Source organism: Oncorhynchus keta, chromosome 28, assembly GCF_023373465.1.
Source record: "Oncorhynchus keta strain PuntledgeMale-10-30-2019 chromosome 28, Oket_V2, whole genome shotgun sequence".
Taxonomy (NCBI): Eukaryota; Metazoa; Chordata; class Actinopteri; order Salmoniformes; family Salmonidae; genus Oncorhynchus; species Oncorhynchus keta.
Genome location: NC_068448.1, coordinates 3,242,039 through 3,262,435, shown reverse-complemented (window position 1 = coordinate 3,262,435; position 20,397 = coordinate 3,242,039). Strand labels below are relative to the sequence as shown.

Below are 20,397 nucleotides of genomic sequence, written 5' to 3'. Positions count from 1 at the left end.
CAAACCCTAACACGGATGTTATTCCTACCCCGGACAAACCCTAACATGGATGTTATTCCTACCCCGGACAAACCCTAACACGGATGACGTTGGACCAATTGTGCTCCGCCCTATAGGACTCCCAATCACAGCCGATTGTGATACAGGCCAGGATCGAACCAGTGTCTGTAGTGACGCCTACTAGCACTGAGATGCAGTGCATTAGACCGCTGCTCCACTCGGGATCCCTATTCTTTATATAGATACTGTTTTTTAATCAGAGCACTAGTCAAAGGTAATGTACTATACAGTATACTAGTATATATGTAGTCCTAGAAGCCTACCTAGTTCCACAGTTATTCCTAGTAGCCTTCCTAGTTCCACAGTTATTCCTAGTAGCCTACCTATTTCAATAGTTATTCCTAGTAGCCTATATTACCTAGTTTAACAGTTATTCTTAGTAGCCTACCTAGTTCCACAGTTATTCCTTGTAGCCTACCTAGTTCCACAGTTATTCCTAGTAGCCTATATTACCTAGTTTAACAGTTATTCTTAGTAGCCTACCTAGTTCAACAGTTATTCCTAGTAGCCTAAGTTACCTAGTTCAGCAGTTATTCCTAGTAGCCTACCTAGTTCCACTGTTATTCCTAGAAGTCTACCTAGTTCAATAGTTATTCCTAGTAGCCTACCTCGTTCAACAGTTATTCCTAGTAGCCTACCTAGTTCAATAGTTATTCCTAGTAGCCTACCTAGTTCAATAGTTATTCCTAGTAGCCTACCTCGTTCAACAGTTATTCCTAGTAGCCTACCTAGTTCAATAGTTATTCCTAGTAGCCTACCTCGTTCAATAGTTATTCCTAGTAGCCTACATAGTTCAATAGTTATTCCTAGTAGCCTAAGTTACCTCGTTCAATAGTTATTCCTAGTAGCCTACCTCGTTCAATAGTTATTCCTAGTAGCCTACCTAGTTCAATAGTTATTCCTAGTAGCCTAAGTTACCTCGTTCAATAGTTATTCCTAGTAGCCTACCTCGTTCAATAGTTATTCCTAGTAGCCTACCTAGTTCAATAGTTATTCCTAGTAGCCTAAGTTACCTCGTTCAATAGTTATTCCTAGTAGCCTACCTAGTTCAATAGTTATTCCTAGTAGCCTAAGTTACCTAGTTCAATAGTTATTCCTAGTAGCCTACCTAGTTCAACAGTTATCCCTAGTAGCCTACCTAGTTCAATAGTTATTCCTAGTAGCCTACCTAGTTCCACAGTTATTCCTAGTAGCCTACCTATTTCAATAGTTATCCCTAGTAGCCTACCTAGTTCAATAGTTATTCCTAGTAGCCTACCTAGTTCAATAGTTATTCCTAGTAGCCTAAGTTACCTAGTTCAATAGTTATCCATAGTAGCCTACCTAGTTCAATAGTTATTCCTAGTAGCCTACCTAGTTCAACAGTTATCCCTAGTAGCCTAAGTTACCTAGTTCAATAGTTATTCCTAGTAGCCTACCTAGTTCAATAGTTATTCCTAGTAGCCTACCTAGTTCAATAGTTATTCCTAGTAGCCTACCTAGTTCAATAGTTATTCCTAGTAGCCTACATAGTTCAATAGTTATTCCTAGTAGCCTACCTAGTTCAATAGTTATTCCTAGTAGCCTACCTAGTTCCACAGTTATTCCTAGTAGCCTACCTAGTTCCACAGTTATTCCTAGTAGCCTACCTATTTCAATAGTTATTCCTAGTAGCCTATATTACCTAGTTTAACAGTTATCCCTAGTAGCCTACCTAGTTCAATAGTTATTCCTAGTAGCCTACCTAGTTCCACAGTTATTCCTAGTAGCCTACCTATTTCAATAGTTATCCCTAGTAGCCTAAATTACCTAGTTCAGCAGTTAGTCCTAGTAGCCTACCTAGTTCAACAGTTATCCCTAGTAGCCTAAGTTACCTAGTTCAATAGTTATTCCTAGTAGCCTACCTAGTTCAATAGTTATTCATAGTAGCCTACCTAGTTCAGCAATATTTATTTTTTCAATCTAATCTAAACTCTTTGAGCTAAGGTTCTATATTTTTGGAATGAATTTAACCCAGATTGGATTGGATGTGATTTGCTCTGCCCAACACTTTCAATAAACGTGTGCTGTACAGGCATACATGGGTGTGTTCTGTGGCTGGCTACTGTACTGATGAGAAATTGTGTGCGTGATTAATTTCATCATCACAGAGAGAGAGAGAGAGAGAGATTAGGAAAGGGAAAGGGTTGGGTTAAATGTGGAAGACACATTTCAGTTGAATGCATTCAGTTGTACAATTGACTAGGTATCATTACACCTGCTGACTGTCATAGAGGAGAAATTCCATCTTGGATGTGGACTCGATCAATGGTTAAATATTGACTATGAGAAAACGAAATCCATTACATTTTTGAGAAAATTGTAGTCATATCTTCAAAGACCTAAAAAAAAGCCTTAATGTTTTAGTGATTAATTTGTATGCTACTTATGATATTCATATTATTTATAAAGTGTTAATAAGGAAGGTAATAACAGCAATTCAATTTGTTACAACAACATTGGGTTTACAAATCTGACTTTATCTAAGCACATAATTTTCTGTCGTCATGTAATTTAACCTTCTGCCGCCGAGCGCGTCCCTGCCTTTAATAAGTTTCTAGGCTGCCATCCCCTTTAAAGGACTACATTTTTTCTTTAATCCTGAATTGATGGCTTAAATACGGAGACAGATAGTGAACAGAGAAAACCCAGTGAGATTAATGTGAAAGGATTTGCAATATATTTCTTATTTTTAAAAGAATCAACACTAGGCTTTTAAAATCACCACAAGTCGACGGATTCTCCTTTTGTATACTACTACTGTTTCATTGAAACGGTTGCTAATTGATCTGACGTTACTATGGAAATCATTTTGGAATGAAGCTGAAACCCCATTGAAAATGTAAACAAGTTCGCGTGTATTTATTTTTAATATATAAACATGTAAACTTGGAGAGATTTCTATTGGGATATAAACGTGGAATAAACAGTGAAAAAAGTGAACTCCTGTCTGAGGATAATGCATTTCTCTGCGATCAGCTGAAGGCAACAATCCCCGACATGTATGAGGACAATCGCAAAAGTAAGAATATTGTCATCAATTATTCACTGTTTACATCTTATTTTCAATTTAATACAGAACATTTTGTATATATTTTTCATTTTGAATTATTTATTTTCTATCCAAATGTTTGCTTCTTTTCGTAGTACCTATTTTTAGACTTAATAAACGGATCTCTACAGAAGCGCAACTTTATGAGACATTATTTTTATTTTTGTCGATTCAGTGTCGATCGGAAGTCAGAATTTTCTATAACTATTGCTTCTAAATTCAGATTACAACTATGGATTAATGAGAGTAGAGAAAAACGGCAGACCTACATTTCGTTACGCGTCACCTTTCGGCAGATGTGGACAGCTGTTTCTCTCACATACGTTCGTGGCCTGCATTTCTCCCGTTGACATTGACAGAACCTAACCAACTCAAATCTCTATGCCGTGTAACTAAAACTAAAACTAAAACATTAAGGCTATAGTTTTTTTTTTACCTACAAGTTGTGACAAGGGACAGTAGCCTAAAGCCGTTGTTGATTTTCAATTTATTTTTATTTTTAAAGTGAGACATTTGACGGTAATTTTTCAATGACCTTATAAATGGATGAATATTCTTGTACATTTTACCACACAGACACAGTGCAATAGAGTCCGCTTCAGTATCTTCTTTTGATGGTTCACTTCAATGACTGTATTTGTTCTCTTTCTGAATGTGCATTGGCGCAAATCTAATGTGACAACAGTTAAATAGTACAGAAAATAATGGTGAGTACTTCATCCATCCTCAAGGGGATAATTAATATGTGCTTATTGTGGTGTGATGCAGTGAACATTGACATATCGGCACCTGGTTGTAAAATGCCACGTTTCTTCTTACAGTCATAATTTTTCTGCATTTCATTCACGAAACACCACCCCGGTATCCAATATCCAATAACCAAACCGTGTCCAATAACGTATTTCTACCTCTTTATATTCATTCCAGTACGCAGTTTTAAAATACGGTAATAAACAGTAGTACGCATCGTAGTCCTGAGGACACTAAAGTGGTTGCACATGTTAGCGTGTCCTCTAGCGCTACACACCTGATTCCACTTATCAAAGATGTTGTTAGTGTGTAGTGCTGCTGGGTCCCCAGGACCAGGATTAAGAAACCGTTTCAAATACACGGCAGCAGCCCATCTTGTGGTTTCTCTCATGCAGAACCGAACTGAACTCCAGGCTTCATAATGGCCATCTTTGTCTCTCCATTGGTTGACATCATTATTATTATTATTTATTTTTATTATTTTTTTACCAACTCTGTTTCAGGACACAGAAATATCTCTCCTTACAAAGGAGCAGGGTCAATTATTTGACAGACTTTTAAGGATATCCTCCATGACAAGATGTAGGCTGTGGTTAGCAGCACAGTTGTTCTGAAAAAAATTAAAACTTACATTTAACATTATAATTATGGCCACTTAAGATGTGGGTTAAACAGGGTTAGGGTTATGGCTTCAACAGGGTTTGGGTTAGGGTTATGTCTTCAACAGGGTTAGGGTTAGGGTTATGTCTTCAACAAGGTTAGGGTTATGTCTTCAACAGGGTTAGGGTTATGTCTTCAACAGGGTTAGGGTTATGTCTTCAACAGGGTTAGGGTTATGTCTTCAACAGGGTTAGGGTTATGTCTTCAACAGGGTTAGGGTTATGTCTTCAACAGGGTTAGGGTTATGTCTTCAACAGGGTTAGGGTTAGGGTTATGTCTTCAACAGGGTTAGGGTTATGTCTTCAACAGGGTTTGGGTTATGTCTTCAACAGGGTTAGGGTTATGTCTTCAACAGGGTTAGGGTTATGTCTTCAACAGGGTTAGGGTTATGTCTTCAACAGGGTTAGGGTTATATCTTCAACAAGGTTAGGGTTATATCTTCAACAGGGTTAGGGTTGGGGTTATGTCTTCAACAGGGTTAGGGTCATGTCTTCAACAGGGTTAGGGTTATGTCTTCAACAGGGTTAGGGTCATGTCTTCAACAGGGTTAGGGTCATGTCTTCAACAGGGTTAGGGTTATGTCTTCAACAGGGTTAGGGTCATGTCTTCAACAGGGTTAGGGTTATGTCTTCAACAGGGTTAGGGTTATGTCTTCAACAGGGTTAGGGTTATATCTTCAACAGGGTTAGGGTTATGTCTTCAACAGGGTTAGGGTTGGGGTTATGTCTTCAACAGGGTTAGGGTTATGTCTTCAACAGGGTTAGGGTTATGTCTTTAACAGGGTTAGGGTTATGTCTTCAACAGGGTTAGGGTTATGTCTTCAACAGGGTTAGGGTTATGTCTTGAAAGCCTTCCTCTGATTTGTCATCCAAAGGGTCCCAGCTATAACATGTAGTGTCGTTTCGTTAGATAAAATCCTTCTTTATATCCCAAAAAGTCTGTTTAGTTGGCGCCATCGATTTGAGTAATCCACTTGTTCAACCTGCAGAGAAAGGAACCCCAAAACCTACCGCTAAACTTTGTTAAAACAAGTCAAAATACGTTTCTATTTAATCCTCAGATTAAATTAATTAATTTTATACCCTAAAATGTAATTAAACTATAATATTTAATACGGAAAGAAATATGTTCAAAATGAAAACAATATTAGGAGGTCTGTGTCCTCTTCGTTGCACACATATACACTAATTTCCAAGTCTGTGTCCCTGTACAAAAAAAAAATCACTATTCTTCCTCGTTTTGGAAGAAACAAGCCTGAAACCTTGAACAAAGACTACTGACTCCCAGTGGAAGCCATTGGAATTGCACACTGGGAGCTAGATTTAATGATTTCCCGAAATGTTCCATTGGAAGAGCATGGGCTCTCTCAAAAACTAATTCTGGTTGGTTTTCTTTGGATTGTCTCCTACCATATCTATTGTGTTATAGTCTCTTACATTATTTTAACATTTCTACAAACTTCAGTGTGTTTTCTTTCCAATGGTACCAATTATATGTATATCCTGGCTTCAGGGCCTGTGCAACAGGCAGTTTACTTTGGGCACGTAAGTCAGGCGGAAATTGAGAAAAATAGACCCTAGCCTGAAGAAGATTTTATGTTGCTGGACTGCAGGAAGAGTAGCTGCAGGAGCTCATGGGGATCCATAATAAACCCCAGGAAGAGTAGCTGCTGCCTTGGCAGGAACTAATGGGGATCCATAATAAACCCCAGGAAGAGTAGCTGCGGCCTTGGCAGGAAGCGTTAATATCCTTAATAAATACGAATAGAGCTGTAGCTAAGGCCTTGGCAGGAAGCGTTAATATCCTTAATAAATACGAATAGAGCTGTAGCTAAGGCCTTGGCAGGAAGCGTTAATATCCTTAATAAATACGAATAGAGCTGTAGCTAAGGCCTTGGCAGGAAGCGTTAATATCCTTAATAAATACGAATAGAGCTGTAGCTAAGGCCTTGGCAGGAAGCGTTAATATCCTTAATAAATACGAATAGAGCTGTAGCTAAGGCCTTGGCAGGAAGCGTTAATATCCTTAATAAATACGAATAGAGCTGTAGCTAAGGCCTTGGCAGGAATCGTTAATATCCTTAATAAATACGAATAGAGCTGTAGCTCAGGCCTTGGCAGGAAGCGTTAATATCCTTAATAAATACGAATAGAGCTGTAGCTAAGGCCTTGGCAGGAAGCGTTAATATCCTTAATAAATACGAATAGAGCTGTAGCTAAGGCCTTGGCAGGAAGCGTTAATATCCTTAATAAATACGAATAGAGCTGGCCTTGGCAGCTAAGGCCTTGGCAGGAAGCGTTAATATCCTTAATAAATACGAATAGAGCTGTAGCTAAGGCCTTGGCAGGAAGCGTTAATATCCTTAATAAATACGAATAGAGCTGTAGCTAAGGCCTTGGCAGGAAGCGTTAATATCCTTAATAAATACGAATAGAGCTGTAGCTAAGGCCTTGGCAGGAAGCGTTAATATCCTTAATAAATACGAATAGAGCTGTAGCTCAGGCCTTGGCAGGAAGCGTTAATATCCTTAATAAATACGAATAGAGCTGTAGCTAAGGCCTTGGCAGGAAGCGTTAATATCCTTAATAAATACGAATAGAGCTGTAGCTAAGGCCTTGGCAGGAAGCGTTAATATCCTTAATAAATACGAATAGAGCTGTAGCTAAGGCCTTGGCAGGAAGCGTTAATATCCTTAATAAATACGAATAGAGCTGTAGCTAAGGCCTTGGCAGGAAGCGTTAATATCCTTAATAAATACGAATAGAGCTGTAGCTAAGGCCTTGGCAGGAAGCGTTAATATCCTTAATAAATACGAATAGAGCTGTAGCTAAGGCCTTGGCAGGAAGCGTTAATATCCTTAATAAATACGAATAGAGCTGTAGCTCAGGCCTTGGCAGGAAGCGTTAATATCCTTAATAAATACGAATAGAGCTGTAGCTAAGGCCTTGGCAGGAAGCGTTAATATCCTTAATAAATACGAATAGAGCTGTAGCTAAGGCCTTGGCAGGAAGCGTTAATATCCTTAATAAATACGAATAGAGCTGTAGCTAAGGCCTTGGCAGGAAGCGTTAATATCCTTAATAAATACGAATAGAGCTGTAGCTAAGGCCTTGGCAGGAAAGCGTTAATATCCTTAATAAATACGAATAGAGCTGTAGCTAAGGCCTTGGCAGGAAGCGTTAATATCCTTAATAAATACGAATAGAGCTGTAGCTAAGGCCTTGGCAGGAAGCGTTAATATCCTTAATAAATACGAATAGAGCTGTAGCTAAGGCCTTGGCAGGAAGCGTTAATATCCTTAATAAATACGAATAGAGCTGTAGCTAAGGCCTTGGCAGGAAGCGTTAATATCCTTAATAAATACGAATAGAGCTGTAGCTAAGGCCTTGGCAGGAAGCGTTAATATCCTTAATAAATACGAATAGAGCTGTAGCTAAGGCCTTGGCAGGAAGCGTTAATATCCTTAATAAATACGAATAGAGCTGTAGCTAAGGCCTTGGCAGGAAGCGTTAATATCCTTAATAAATACGAATAGAGCTGTAGCTAAGGCCTTGGCAGGAAGCGTTAATATCCTTAATAAATACGAATAGAGCTGTAGCTAAGGCCTTGGCAGGAAGCGTTAATATCCTTAATAAATACGAATAGAGCTGTAGCTAAGGCCTTGGCAGGAAGCGTTAATATCCTTAATAAATACGAATAGAGCTGTAGCTAAGGCCTTGGCAGGCCTTGGCAAAGCGTTAATATCCTTAATAAATACGAATAGAGCTGTAGCTAAGGCCTTGGCAGGAAGCGTTAATATCCTTAATAAATACGAATAGAGCTGTAGCTAAGGCCTTGGCAGGAAGCGTTAATATCCTTAATAAATACGAATAGAGCTGTAGCTAAGGCCTTGGCAGGAAGCGTTAATATCCTTAATAAATACGAATAGAGCTGTAGCTAAGGCCTTGGCAGGAAGCGTTAATATCCTTAATAAATACGAATAGAGCTGTAGCTAAGGCCTTGGCAGGAAGCGTTAATATCCTTAATAAATACGAATAGAGCTGTAGCTAAGGCCTTGGCAGGAAGCGTTAATATCCTTAATAAATACGAATAGAGCTGTAGCTAAGGCCTTGGCAGGAAGCGTTAATATCCTTAATAAATACGAATAGAGCTGTAGCTAAGGCCTTGGCAGGAAGCGTTAATATCCTTAATAAATACGAATAGAGCTGTAGCTCAGGCCTTGGCAGGAAGCGTTAATATCCTTAATAAAATAGAGCTGAATTGGCAGAGCTGTTAATAAATACGCTGTAGCTAAGGCCTTGGCAGGAAGCGTTAATATCCTTAATAAATACGAATAGAGCTACGAATAGAGCTGTAGCTAAGGCCTTGGCAGGAAGCGTTAATATCCTTAATAAATACGAATAGAGCTGTAGCTAAGGCCTTGGCAGGAAGCGTTAATATCCTTAATAAATACGAATAGAGCTGTAGCTAAGGCCTTGGCAGGAAGCGTTAATATCCTTAATAAATACGAATAGAGCTGTAGCTAAGGCCTTGGCAGGAAGCGTTAATATCCTTAATAAATACTGAATAGAGCTGTAGCTAAGGCCTTGGCAGGAAGCGTTAATATCCTTAATAAATACGAATAGAGCTGTAGCTCAGGCCTTGGCAGGAAGCGTTAATATCCTTAATAAATACGAATAGAGCTGTAGCTAAGGCCTTGGCAGGAAGCGTTAATATCCTTAATAAATACGAATAGAGCTGTAGCTAAGGCCTTGGCAGGAATATCCTTAATAAATACGAATAGAGCGTTAATATCCTTAATAAATACGAATAGAGCTGTAGCTAAGGCCTTGGCAGGAAGCGTTAATATCCTTAATAAATACGAATAGAGCTGTAGCTAAGGCCTTGGCAGGAAGCGTTAATATCCTTAATAAATACGAATAGAGCTGTAGCTAAGGCCTTGGCAGGAAGCGTTAATATCCTTAATAAATACGAATAGAGCTGTAGCTAAGGCCTTGGCAGGAAGCGTTAATATCCTTAATAAATACGAATAGAGCTGTAGCTAAGGCCTTGGCAGGAATCGTTAATATCCTTAATAAATACGAATAGAGCTGTAGCTAAGGCCTTGGCAGGAAGCGTTAATATCCTTAATAAATACGAATAGAGCTGTAGCTAAGGCCTTGGCAGGAAGCGTTAATATCCTTAATAAATACGAATAGAGCTGTAGCTCAGGCCTTGGCAGGAAGCGTTAATATCCTTAATAAATACGAATAGAGCTGTAGCTAAGGCCTTGGCAGGAAGCGTTAATATCCTTAATAAATACGAATAGAGCTGTAGCTAAGGCCTTGGCAGGAAGCGTTAATATCCTTAATAAATACTGTAGCTAAGGCCTTGAATAAATACGAATAGAGCTGTAGCTAAGGCCTTGGCAGGAAGCGTTAATATCCTTAATAAATACGAATAGAGCTGTAGCTAAGGCCTTGGCAGGAAGCGTTAATATCCTTAATAAATACGAATAGAGCTGTAGCTCAGGCCTTGGCAGGAAGCGTTAATATCCTTAATAAATACGAATAGAGCTGTAGCTAGCTCAGGCCTTGGCAGGGCCTTGGCAAAGCGTTAATATCCTTAATAAATACGAATAGAGCTGTAGCTCAGGCCTTGGCAGGAAGCGTTAATATCCTTAATAAATACGAATAGAGCTGTAGCTAAGGCCTTGGCAGGAAGCGTTAATATCCTTAATAAATACGAATAGAGCTGTAGCTAAGGCCTTGGCAGGAAGCGTTAATATCCTTAATAAATACGAATAGAGCTGTAGCTAAGGCCTTGGCAGGAAGCGTTAATATCCTTAATAAATACGAATAGAGCTGTAGCTCAGGCCTTGGCAGGAAGCGTTAATATCCTTAATAAATACGAATAGAGCTGTAGCTAAGGCCTTGGCAGGAAGCGTTAATATCCTTAATAAATACGAATAGAGCTGTAGCTCAGGCCTTGGCAGGAAGCGTTAATATCCTTAATAAATACGAATAGAGCTGTAGCTAAGGCCTTGGCAGGAAGCGTTAATATCCTTAATAAATACGAATAGAGCTGTAGCTAAGGCCTTGGCAGGAAGCGGTAATATCCTTAATAAATACGAATAGAGCTGTAGCTAAGGCCCTGTTCCTGTGTGACAGCTAAAACATACCTTGTAGCACCAGGAGCATCAACTCTGACATCCAGAGTTAATATCTTCCAAAACGAGCAGCGAAATTACCATTGAAACGACCTCCCTATCAGTCTTGAGTACTTAACCTAATACCTATTGAACTTTTTACAGGAGTTTCTCCCACTGCTTTTGGCTCAATTTAATGCTCCTTGACAGGTTTTACTGAGAACAGTGTTATCAACGTCTGTTAGGATTCCCTCAATCTCACTGCAGCCCAGGAACCATCATGATAAAAATATGATTCATATAAGCTATTAGTGCATGTTCCACTCTCCCTCCCTCACACACTCTGACTCTCTCTCTCCCTCCCTCACACACTCTGACTCTCTCTCTTTTCTCTGCTCCTTTCTGCTCCTCTCTGCTTCCTTCTGCTCCTCTCTTTTCTCTGCTCCTCTCTTCTCTCTGCTCCTCTCTTCTCTCTGTTCCTCTCTGATACTCTGTCCCTATCTGCTCCTCTCTGCTCTCAGCTCCTCTCTGTTCCTCTCTGCTCCTCTCTTCTCTCTGCTCTCTGCTCCTCTCTTCTCTCTGCTCTCGGCTCCTCTCTGCTCTCTGCTCCTATCTGTTGCTCTCTGCTCCTCTCTTCTCTCTGCTCCTCTCTGTTCCTCTCTTCTCTCTACTCCTCTCTGTTCCTCTTTTCTCTCTACTCCTCTCTGTTCCTCTCTTCTCTCTACTCCTCTCTGCTCCTCTCTTCTCTCTGCTCCTTTCTGCTCCTCTCTTCTCTCCTCTCCTCTCTTCTACTCTCTGCTCCTCTCTTCCCTCTGCTCCTCTCTTCTCTCTGCTCCTCTCTTCTCTCTGCTCCTCTCTGCTCCTCTCTTCCATCTGCTCCTCTCTTCTCTCTCCTCCTCTCTTCTCTCTGCTCCTCTCTTCTCTCTGCTCCTCTCTTCTCTCTGCTCCTCTCTTCCCTCTGCTCCTCTCTGCTCCTCTCTGCTCCTCTCTGCTCTCTGCTCATCTCTTCTCTCTGCTCCTCTCTGCTCTCTGCTCCTCTCTGCTCTGCTCTGCTTCGGCTCCGGAGAAATAGGTCACAGCTGTTCTCTACAATATGGTTGTTTTCACCTATTAACTACTCTGTATTACCATTCTAACCCTGCTTATAGCCTTGCTTTACTGTGGAGTCTCACGCGTTGAACGACACCCAATCCTTCAGAGCATACAAATGTATTTATCTATCTGAGTTCTTCAAGTTCTCAAGATTCAGCATGCTGCTGTAAGATACTATGTGATCCGTCAGGTTAGGCTATGAGGGAAAAAAGATTGTCTTGATTTCAATGTAAGGTCTACCAAAGCTCTTATAAAAATGACTGGATTGATACAAACTCATTACAATAATGTTTTTTTTATTTTTTATCTAAGTTCTTCAGTTGTCTAATGTCCACTGACTGAACATGATCAAGACACACTTAAACAAAATGTGTTTTTTAAGGGTTAGGGATAAGGTTAGGTTTAAGGTTGAGGTGGGGGATGGGTTTAACTGGGTTTTACGGTTTTCAGAAACACAAACACAGAACAGAGAGGAACATGGGTAATATTGGTTTAATAACTCTTTACATTGGACGATCTCTCTACTGGGAGTAACCTAACCCACGAAGGAGTCAAGTTCTCCTGATATTGGTCTAACTCTCTCCTCTTCCTTCTCTTCCTCGTCTTCCTCAGACAATGGCCGGAACGGGCACACCAACACAGACGAAGGAGAGGAGGGTGGAGGAGAGGGAGAAGAGGGAGAAGAGGAGGAGGAGGAGGAGGAGGAGGAGGGAGGAGAGGGGGATGAGGGAGGGGAGACGAAAGGAGACGCGGAGTGGACGGAGGACGGTATGGCCGAAAACGGAGGAGTGAAGATGACGAGGACGGACACACTCCACTCTACGACCAGTTCCACGGGGACCCAGAGGAAGAAGAGCCATCATAATAAGAAAGTGATACAGGGTTCTGACAAGGTCCAGAGAGCGCCCAGAGCCCTCTACTGCCTCAAACTCAACAACCCCATACGCAGGGCCGCGCTCTCCATCGTAGAGTGGAAGTATCCTTTACCTACTAAGATTGGTTTGCAGTAGCACTTGGAAAAGCTGATTGGTTTACAGTAGTACTTGGAACAGCTGATTGGTTTGCAGTAGCACTTGGAACAGCTGATTGGTTTGCAGTAGTACTTGGAACAGCTGATTGGTTTGCAGTAGCACTTGGAACAGCTGATTGGTTTGCAGTAGCACTTGGAACAGCTGATTGGTTTGCAGTAGCACTTGGAACAGCTGATTGGTTTGCAGTAGTACTTGGAACAGCTGATTGGTTTGCAGTAGCACTTGGAACAGCTGATTGGTTTGCAGTAGCACTTGGAACAGCTGATTGGTTTGCAGTAGCACTTGGAACAGCTGATTGGTTTACAGTAGTACTTGGAACAGCTGATTGGTTTACAGTAGCACTTGGAACAGCTGATTGGTTTGCAGTAGCACTTGGAACAGCTGATTGGTTTGCAGTAGTACTTGGAACAGCTGATTGGTTTGCAGTAGCACTTGGAACAGCTGATTGGTTTACAGTAGCACTTGGAACAGCTGATTGGTTTACAGTAGCACTTGGAACAGCTGATTGGTTTGCAGTAGCACTTGGAACAGCTGATTGGTTTGCAGTAGCACTTGGAACAGCTGATTGGTTTGCAGTAGCACTTGGAACAGCTGATTGGTTTGCAGTAGCACTTGGAACAGCTGATTGGTTTGCAGTAGCACTTGGAACAGCTGATTGGTTTGCAGTAGTACTTGGAACAGCTGATTGGTTTGCAGTAGCACTTGGAACAGCTGATTGGTTTACAGTAGCACTTGGAACAGCTGATTGGTTTGCAGTAGGACTTGGAACAGCTGATTGGTTTGCAGTAGCACTTGGAACAGCTGATTGGTTTGCAGTAGCACTTGGAACAGCTGATTGGTTTGCAGTAGCACTTGGAACAGCTGATTGGTTTGCAGTAGCACTTGGAACAGCTGATTGGTTTGCAGTAGCACTTGGAACAGCTGATTGGTTTGCAGTAGCACTTGGAACAGCTGATTGGTTTGCAGTAGCACTTGGAACAGCTGATTGGTTTGCAGTAGCACTTGGAACAGCTGATTGGTTTGCAGTAGCACTTGGAACAGCTGATTGGTTTGCAGTAGCACTTGGAACAGCTGATTGGTTTGCAGTAGCACTTGGAACAGCTGATTGGTTTGCAGTAGCACTTGGAACAGCTGATTGGTTTGCAGTAGCACTTGGAACAGCTGATTGGTTTGCAGTAGCACTTGGAACAGCTGATGTATCGATAGCACCTCCTACTGTAGAGTTGGGGAGTTGATCTATCTACAGCACCTCCTACTGGAGAGTTGATCTATCTACAGCACTTCCTACTGGAGAGTTGATGTATCTACAGCACTTCCTACTGGAAAGTTGACCTATCTACAGCACCTCCTACTGGAGAGTTGATCTATCTACAGCACCTCCTACTGGAGAGTTGATCTATCTACAGCACCTCCTATTGGAGAGTTGATCTATCTACAGCTCCTCCTACTGGAGAGTTGATCTATCTACAGCACCTCCTACTGGAGAGTTGATCTATCTCCAGCTCCTCCTACTCCTCCTTTTTAGACAAACTAGATGTTGAATTGAGTTTGGTTGTCAAGGCAACCAAATATTAACATTTGAATGAGATGTTCTGATTGGAGAGTTGCGTCTGTGCCACTGACTTAGTCTGGATCTAATTCCAGTTGAATAATACAAATGAATGATTAAATACAAACAAATAATAAATAAATAAATAAAAAACAAATAATTGATTTGTTGGATTTTACGTTCCATCTCAACCCCCAAAAAAATCCAAGTTGAAGAATAGGACTTAATCAAACTTTAAATGCACGTTAAATAAAGTCTGACTTGATGCAGCTAAACCAAAAATCGGACTTTTTTTCCCCCATTGGAATTCGGTTGTGCTTTTAGATGGTTGTATAACGATAAACGGCGAGACCCAGATGCAGCTGGGAGGCAGATGGTTCTAGTCCATGATATTTATTATAAACAACAACGGGGGCGAGAGACAGTTCGTGGACAGGCAAAATATCAAAAACCAGGTCAGAGTCCAGGCGGAACAGAGTGGCAGGCAGGCTCGAGGTCAGGGCAGGCTGAATGGTCAGGTAGGCAGGCTCGAGGTCAGGGCAGGCTGAATGGTCAGGCAGGCTCAGGGCTGAATGGTCAGGCTGAGAGGTCTGGCTGAATGGGTCAGGTAGGCAGGCTCGAGGTCAGGGCAGGCTGAATGGTCAGGTAGGCAGGCTCGAGGTCAGGGCAGGCTGAATGGTCAGGTAGGCAGGCTCGAGGTCAGGGCAGGCTGAATGGTCAGGTAGGCAGGCTCGAGGTCAGGGCAGGCTGAATGGTCAGGTAGGCAGGCTCGAGGTCAGGGCAGGCTGAATGGTCAGGTAGGCAGGCTCGAGGTCAGGGCAGGCTGAATGGTCAGGCAGGCTCGAGGTCAGGGCAGGCTGAATGGTCAGGTAGGCAGGCTGAATGATGTCAGGGCAGGCTGAATGGTCAGGTAGGCAGGCTCGAGGTCAGGGCAGGCTGAATGGTCAGGTAGGCAGGCTGAATGGTCAGGTAGGCAGGCTAGTTGTCAGGGCAGGCTGAATGGTCAGGTAGGCAGGCTCGAGGTCAGGGCAGGCTGAATGGTCAGGTAGGCAGGCTCGAGGTCAGGGCAGGCTGAATGATCAGGTAGGCAGGCTCGAGGTCAGGGCAGGCTGAATGGTCAGGTAGGCAGGCTCGAGGTCAGGGCAGGCTGAATGGTCAGGTGGGCGGACTCAGTGTCAGGGCAGGCTAAGGTCAGAACCGGGAGGACTAGAAAAACACAGAATAGGATAAACAAGAGCACGAAAAAAACACACTGGTTGACTTGACAAAACAAGATGAACTGGCAACAGACAAACAGAGGACACGGGTATAAATACACTGGGGATAATGGGGAAGATGGGCGACACCTGGAGAGGGGTGAAGACAAGCACAAAGACAGGTGAAACAGATCAGGGTGTGACAGGCTGAAAAGCATAGTGATAAACATTATTCGTTATTCAACAATCCTTTGGCTGTTTTTTTGAGTGGGTGAATAAAGGTTGATCAACGTTTCAACCAAACATTACCCACATTTCCACATTTAAATTATTACCAGTGAGGGAAACATTGACACTCACTAGAGCTAACTTACTTAACAGACACACAATACACAGAAAAGTGAGACCCAACCTGGTCTCAGAGCATTTTGTATTATTCTGTACGTAAAACCGAGACCCTCCATGTAGTATGATATGTTATGTTACGTTTCGTATGGTATGTATTAATTTGTGGATGTCCATTATCCATTTTGTATGTTCCAATTTGTCGTGGCTAATGTTAGCTATGGGTGGCTAGGTGGCTAACAGTAACATTAGCTAGCTGGCTAACGCTAGATTGTCTAGGATTTAGGGGCTAATGGTTAGGGTTAGGATTAGGTTAATTGGTTAAGGTTGGGGAAGGGTTAGCTAAAAAAGTTCATGTTAGTGTTTGGAGTGTTTGGAGAAGGGTTAGCTAACATGCTAAGTAGTTGCAAAGTAGCTAAAACGTAGTAAGGAGTTACAAAGTTGCTAATTAGCTAAAATGCTAAAGTTGTCCGTGATGAGATTCAAACAACCCTTGGGTTGCTAGGCATTATCTACGCCCACCCATCCACCACGACCAACTACCCTTTTTTTTCGGTCATGTCTTAAGTAACCTTCTGTCTTATGTAACCATACCAAACATAACGTATCACACTTTACATTTACAATGTTACGTCTAGTCCATGATACCAGTCTGAGTTGCCAGGCATGTGGCATGAAGACGACCCAGATTCAAACCACTTATTATTCTAAAGGTGAGTTCTAGTTCAGTCCGAGTTAATAGAGAAGACAACTACCTGAGGGGCAGGTTAGCTAGAGAGACAGAGGGAGAAAGAGGGAGACAGAGAGGGGAGAAAGAGAGGTGGAGAGAGAAAAAGCGAGTGTGGCCTTTTGTCAATTGAATTTTCTCAGCTCCTGTGTCCTTTCTCCTCCATCCTCTCTAGGCTCCTTTTGAAAAAGGTAAAAGGTCATTGAGGAGAGGCGCCGAGGAGAGGGAATGTGTACAAAAAATGTGTTTGTACGAAATGAGACTCCTTCTTCACTTGCGCGTCATCGGGCAAATTAAGTTTACAGAGGTGGATCGCAAAATAAATGTCTAAAGTGGAATAGAGGATGGAGGAGAGAGGATGGAGGAGAGAGGATGGAGGAGAGAGGATGGGGGAGAGAGGATGGAGGAGAGAGGATGGAGGAGAGAGGATGGAGGAGAGAGGATGGAGGAGAGAGGATGGAGGAGAGAGGATGGAGGAGAGAGGACGGAGGAGAGAGGACGGAGGAGAGAGGACGGAGGAGAGAGGACGGAGGAGAGAGGACGAAGGAGAGAGGACGGAGGAGAGAGGACGGAGGAGAGAGGATGGAGGAGAGAGGATGGAGGAGAGAGGACGGAGGAGAGAGGATGGAGGAGAGAGGACGGAGGAGAGAGGATGGAGGAGAGAGGATGGAGGAAAGATTTTATTCCCAAATGAGAAAAGGCCTGTGTGAGAGGACAGAGAGTGATGAGGACTTTATCAGAGGTTGAGAAACACTGGTCTAGTGTATGTTGTTGTTATTGTTGTTGTTTTTGATGTTGTAGTATAAGTATTGTTGTAGTAGTAGTAGTATAATTATTGTTTTTGATGTTGTAGTACAAGTATTGTTGTAGTAGTAGTAGTATAATTATTGTTTTTGATGTTGTAGTATAAGGATTGTTGTTGTTGTAGTATAAACATTGTTGTGGTTGTTGTAGGAAACGTATTGTTCTGGTTGTTGTTGTAGTAGTAGTCCAAGTAGAAGTAGTAGTATTGATGTTGTTGTATTTGTATGTGTATTTAATAAGGATCCCCATTAGTTCCTGCAAAGGCAGCAGCTACTCTTCCTGGGGTTTATTATGGATCCCCATTAGTTCCTGCAAAGGCAGCAGCTACTCTTCCTGGGGTTTATTAAGGATCCCCATTAGTTCCTGCCAAGGCAGCAGCTACTCTTCCTGGGATTTATTATGGATCCCCATTAGTTCCTGCAAAGGCAGCAGCTACTCTTCCTGGGGTTTATTATGGATCCCCATTAGTTCCTGCCAAGGCAGCAGCTACTCTTCCTGGGGTTTATTAAGGATCCCCATTAGTTCCTGCCAAGGCAGCAGCTACTCTTCCTGGGGTTTATTATGGATCCCCATTAGTTCCTGCCAAGGCAGCAGCTACTCTTCCTGGGGTTTATTATGGATCCCCATTAGTTCCTGCCAAGGCAGCAGCTACTCTTCCTGGGGTTTATTATGGATCCCCATTAGTTCCTGCAAAGGCAGCAGCTACTCTTCCTGGGGTTTATTATGGATCCCCATTAGTTCCTGCAAAGGCAGCAGCTACTCTTCCTGGGGTTTATTAAGTATCCCCATTAGTTCCTGCAAAGGCAGCAGCTACTCTTCCTGGGGTTTATTATGGATCCCCATTAGTTCCTGCCAAGGCAGCAGCTACTCTTCCTGGGGTTTATTAAGTATCCCCATTAGTTCCTGCAAAGGCAGCAGCTACTCTTCCTGGGGTTTATTATGGATCCCCATTAGTTCCTGCAAAGGCAGCAGCTACTCTTCCTGGGGTTTATTAAGTATCCCCATTAGTTCCTGCAAAGGCAGCAGCTACTCTTCCTGGGGTTTATTATGGATCCCCATTAGTTCCTGCCAAGGCAGCAGCTACTCTTCCTGGGGTTTATTATGGATCCCCATGAGTTCCTGCCAACGCAGCGGCTACTCTTCCCAGTTCCAGCAACATTAAGGCAGTTACATAGAATATACAACACAGTCAGTTCAATACATATTTGGACATTCACCAAGTTATTGTTATTTTAGCTGTCTACCACAGCATATTGGAGTTAATAATAAATATGAGCTGAGCATTGGGCAATGTAACCAAAAAGGTTGCTGGTTCAAATCCCCAAGCTGACAAGGTAAACATCTGTCATAATAATATATGCCATTTAGCAGACGCTTTTATCCAAAGCGACTTACAGTCATGTGTGCATACATTCTACGTATGGGTGGTCCCGGAATCGAACCCACTACCCTGGCGTTACAAGCGCCATGCTCTACCAACTGAGCTACAGAACCAGAATCCTGCCCACTGTATCCAAATCGGGTGAACAGTGTAGGAATTACAACACGTTTTATATATGCCCCACCCCCCTTTTTTTAAGGGACCAAAAGTAATTGGACAATTGGCTAATCAGCTGTTCCATGGCCAGGTGTGTGTTATTCCCTCATTAGTTAATTTACAAGTAAGCAGATAAAAGGTATAGAGTTCATTTCAAGTGTGGCATTTGCATTTGGAATCTGTTGCTGTTAACCCTCAAATATGAAGTCCAAAGATCTGTCACTGCCAGTGAAGCAAGCCATCATTAGGCTGAAAAATCTAAACCAAAACATTAGGTGTGGCCAAATCAACTATTTGGTACGTTCTTAAAAAGAAATAAGGCACTGGAGAGCTCAGAAAGGCCCGGAAGACCACGGAAAACAACTGGTGGAAGTCTTCCGGGCCTTTTGGTGCTCTCTGAGCTCTCCAGTGTCACATTTCTCTTTAAGAAACGTCCCAAATAGTTGATTTGGCCACACCTAATGTTTTTGTTTAGATTTAATAACAGAATAATTATTTGCCCGGTGAAGAAAAAACAGTTGTCCAGATCAAGAACACCCTCCAGGTGTATCTATGTCAACAATCAAGAGAAGACTTCACCAGAGTAAAAGATTTTATCACAAGATGTAAACCATTGGTAAGCCTTAAAAAAACAACCCAGGAAGACCTGATTAGAGTTGGCCAAAACAACATCTAAAAAAAATGTCTGTACAGTTCTGGAACAACATCCTATGGACAGATGAGGCAAAGATCAAACTGGTACCAGAATGATGTGAAGAGAAGAGTATGGAGAAGGGAAGTAGCTGTTCATGATCAAAAGTATACCACTTCATCTGTGAAGCATGGAGGAGGTAGTGTTATGGAGAAGGGAAGTAGCTGTTCATGATCCAAAGTATACCACCTCATCTGTGAAGCATGGAGGAGGTAGTGGTATGGAGAAGGGAAGTAGCTGTTCATGACCCAAAGTATACCACTTCATCTGTGAAGCATGGAGGAGGTATTGAGAAGGGAAGTAGTTATGTTCCAAAGAGAAGGGAAGAATGCTGTTCATGATCCAAAGTATACCACTTCATCTGTGAAGCATGGAGGAGGTAGTGTTATGGAGAAGGGAAGTAGCTGTTCATGATCCAAAGTATACCACCTCATCTGTGAAGCATGGAGGAGGTAGTGTTATGGAGAAGGGAAGTAGCTGTTCATGATCCAAAGTATACCACTTCATCTGTGAAGCATGGAGGAGGTAGTGTTATGGAGAAGGGAAGTAGCTGTTCATGATCCAAAGTATACCACTTCATCTGTGAAGCATGGAGGAGGTAGTGTTATGGAGAAGGGAAGTAGCTGTTCATGATCCAAAGTATACCACCTCATCTGTGAAGCATGGAGGAGGTGGTGTTACGGCGTGGACATGTATGGCTGCTAATGGAACTGGTTCCCTTGTATTTTATTGATGCTGTGATTGCTGACCAAAGCGGC

At 42.3% G+C, this 20,397-nt stretch overlaps 1 protein-coding gene across 1 annotated transcript in view; it reads left to right on the top strand.

Moving 5' to 3' along the window:
- Positions 1-2,724: 2,724 nt before the first annotated feature.
- The window catches only part of cacna1fb (calcium channel, voltage-dependent, L type, alpha 1F subunit), a 245,620-nt gene continuing 227,947 nt past the window's right edge, over positions 2,725-20,397 (top strand). Inside the window, exons 1-2 of the mRNA XM_052484435.1 lie at positions 2,725-3,100; positions 12,372-12,735. Coding sequence (XP_052340395.1) covers positions 3,079-3,100; positions 12,372-12,735 — 386 coding nt within the window. The 5' untranslated portion in view covers positions 2,725-3,078. The remainder of the gene's footprint in view (positions 3,101-12,371; positions 12,736-20,397) is intronic.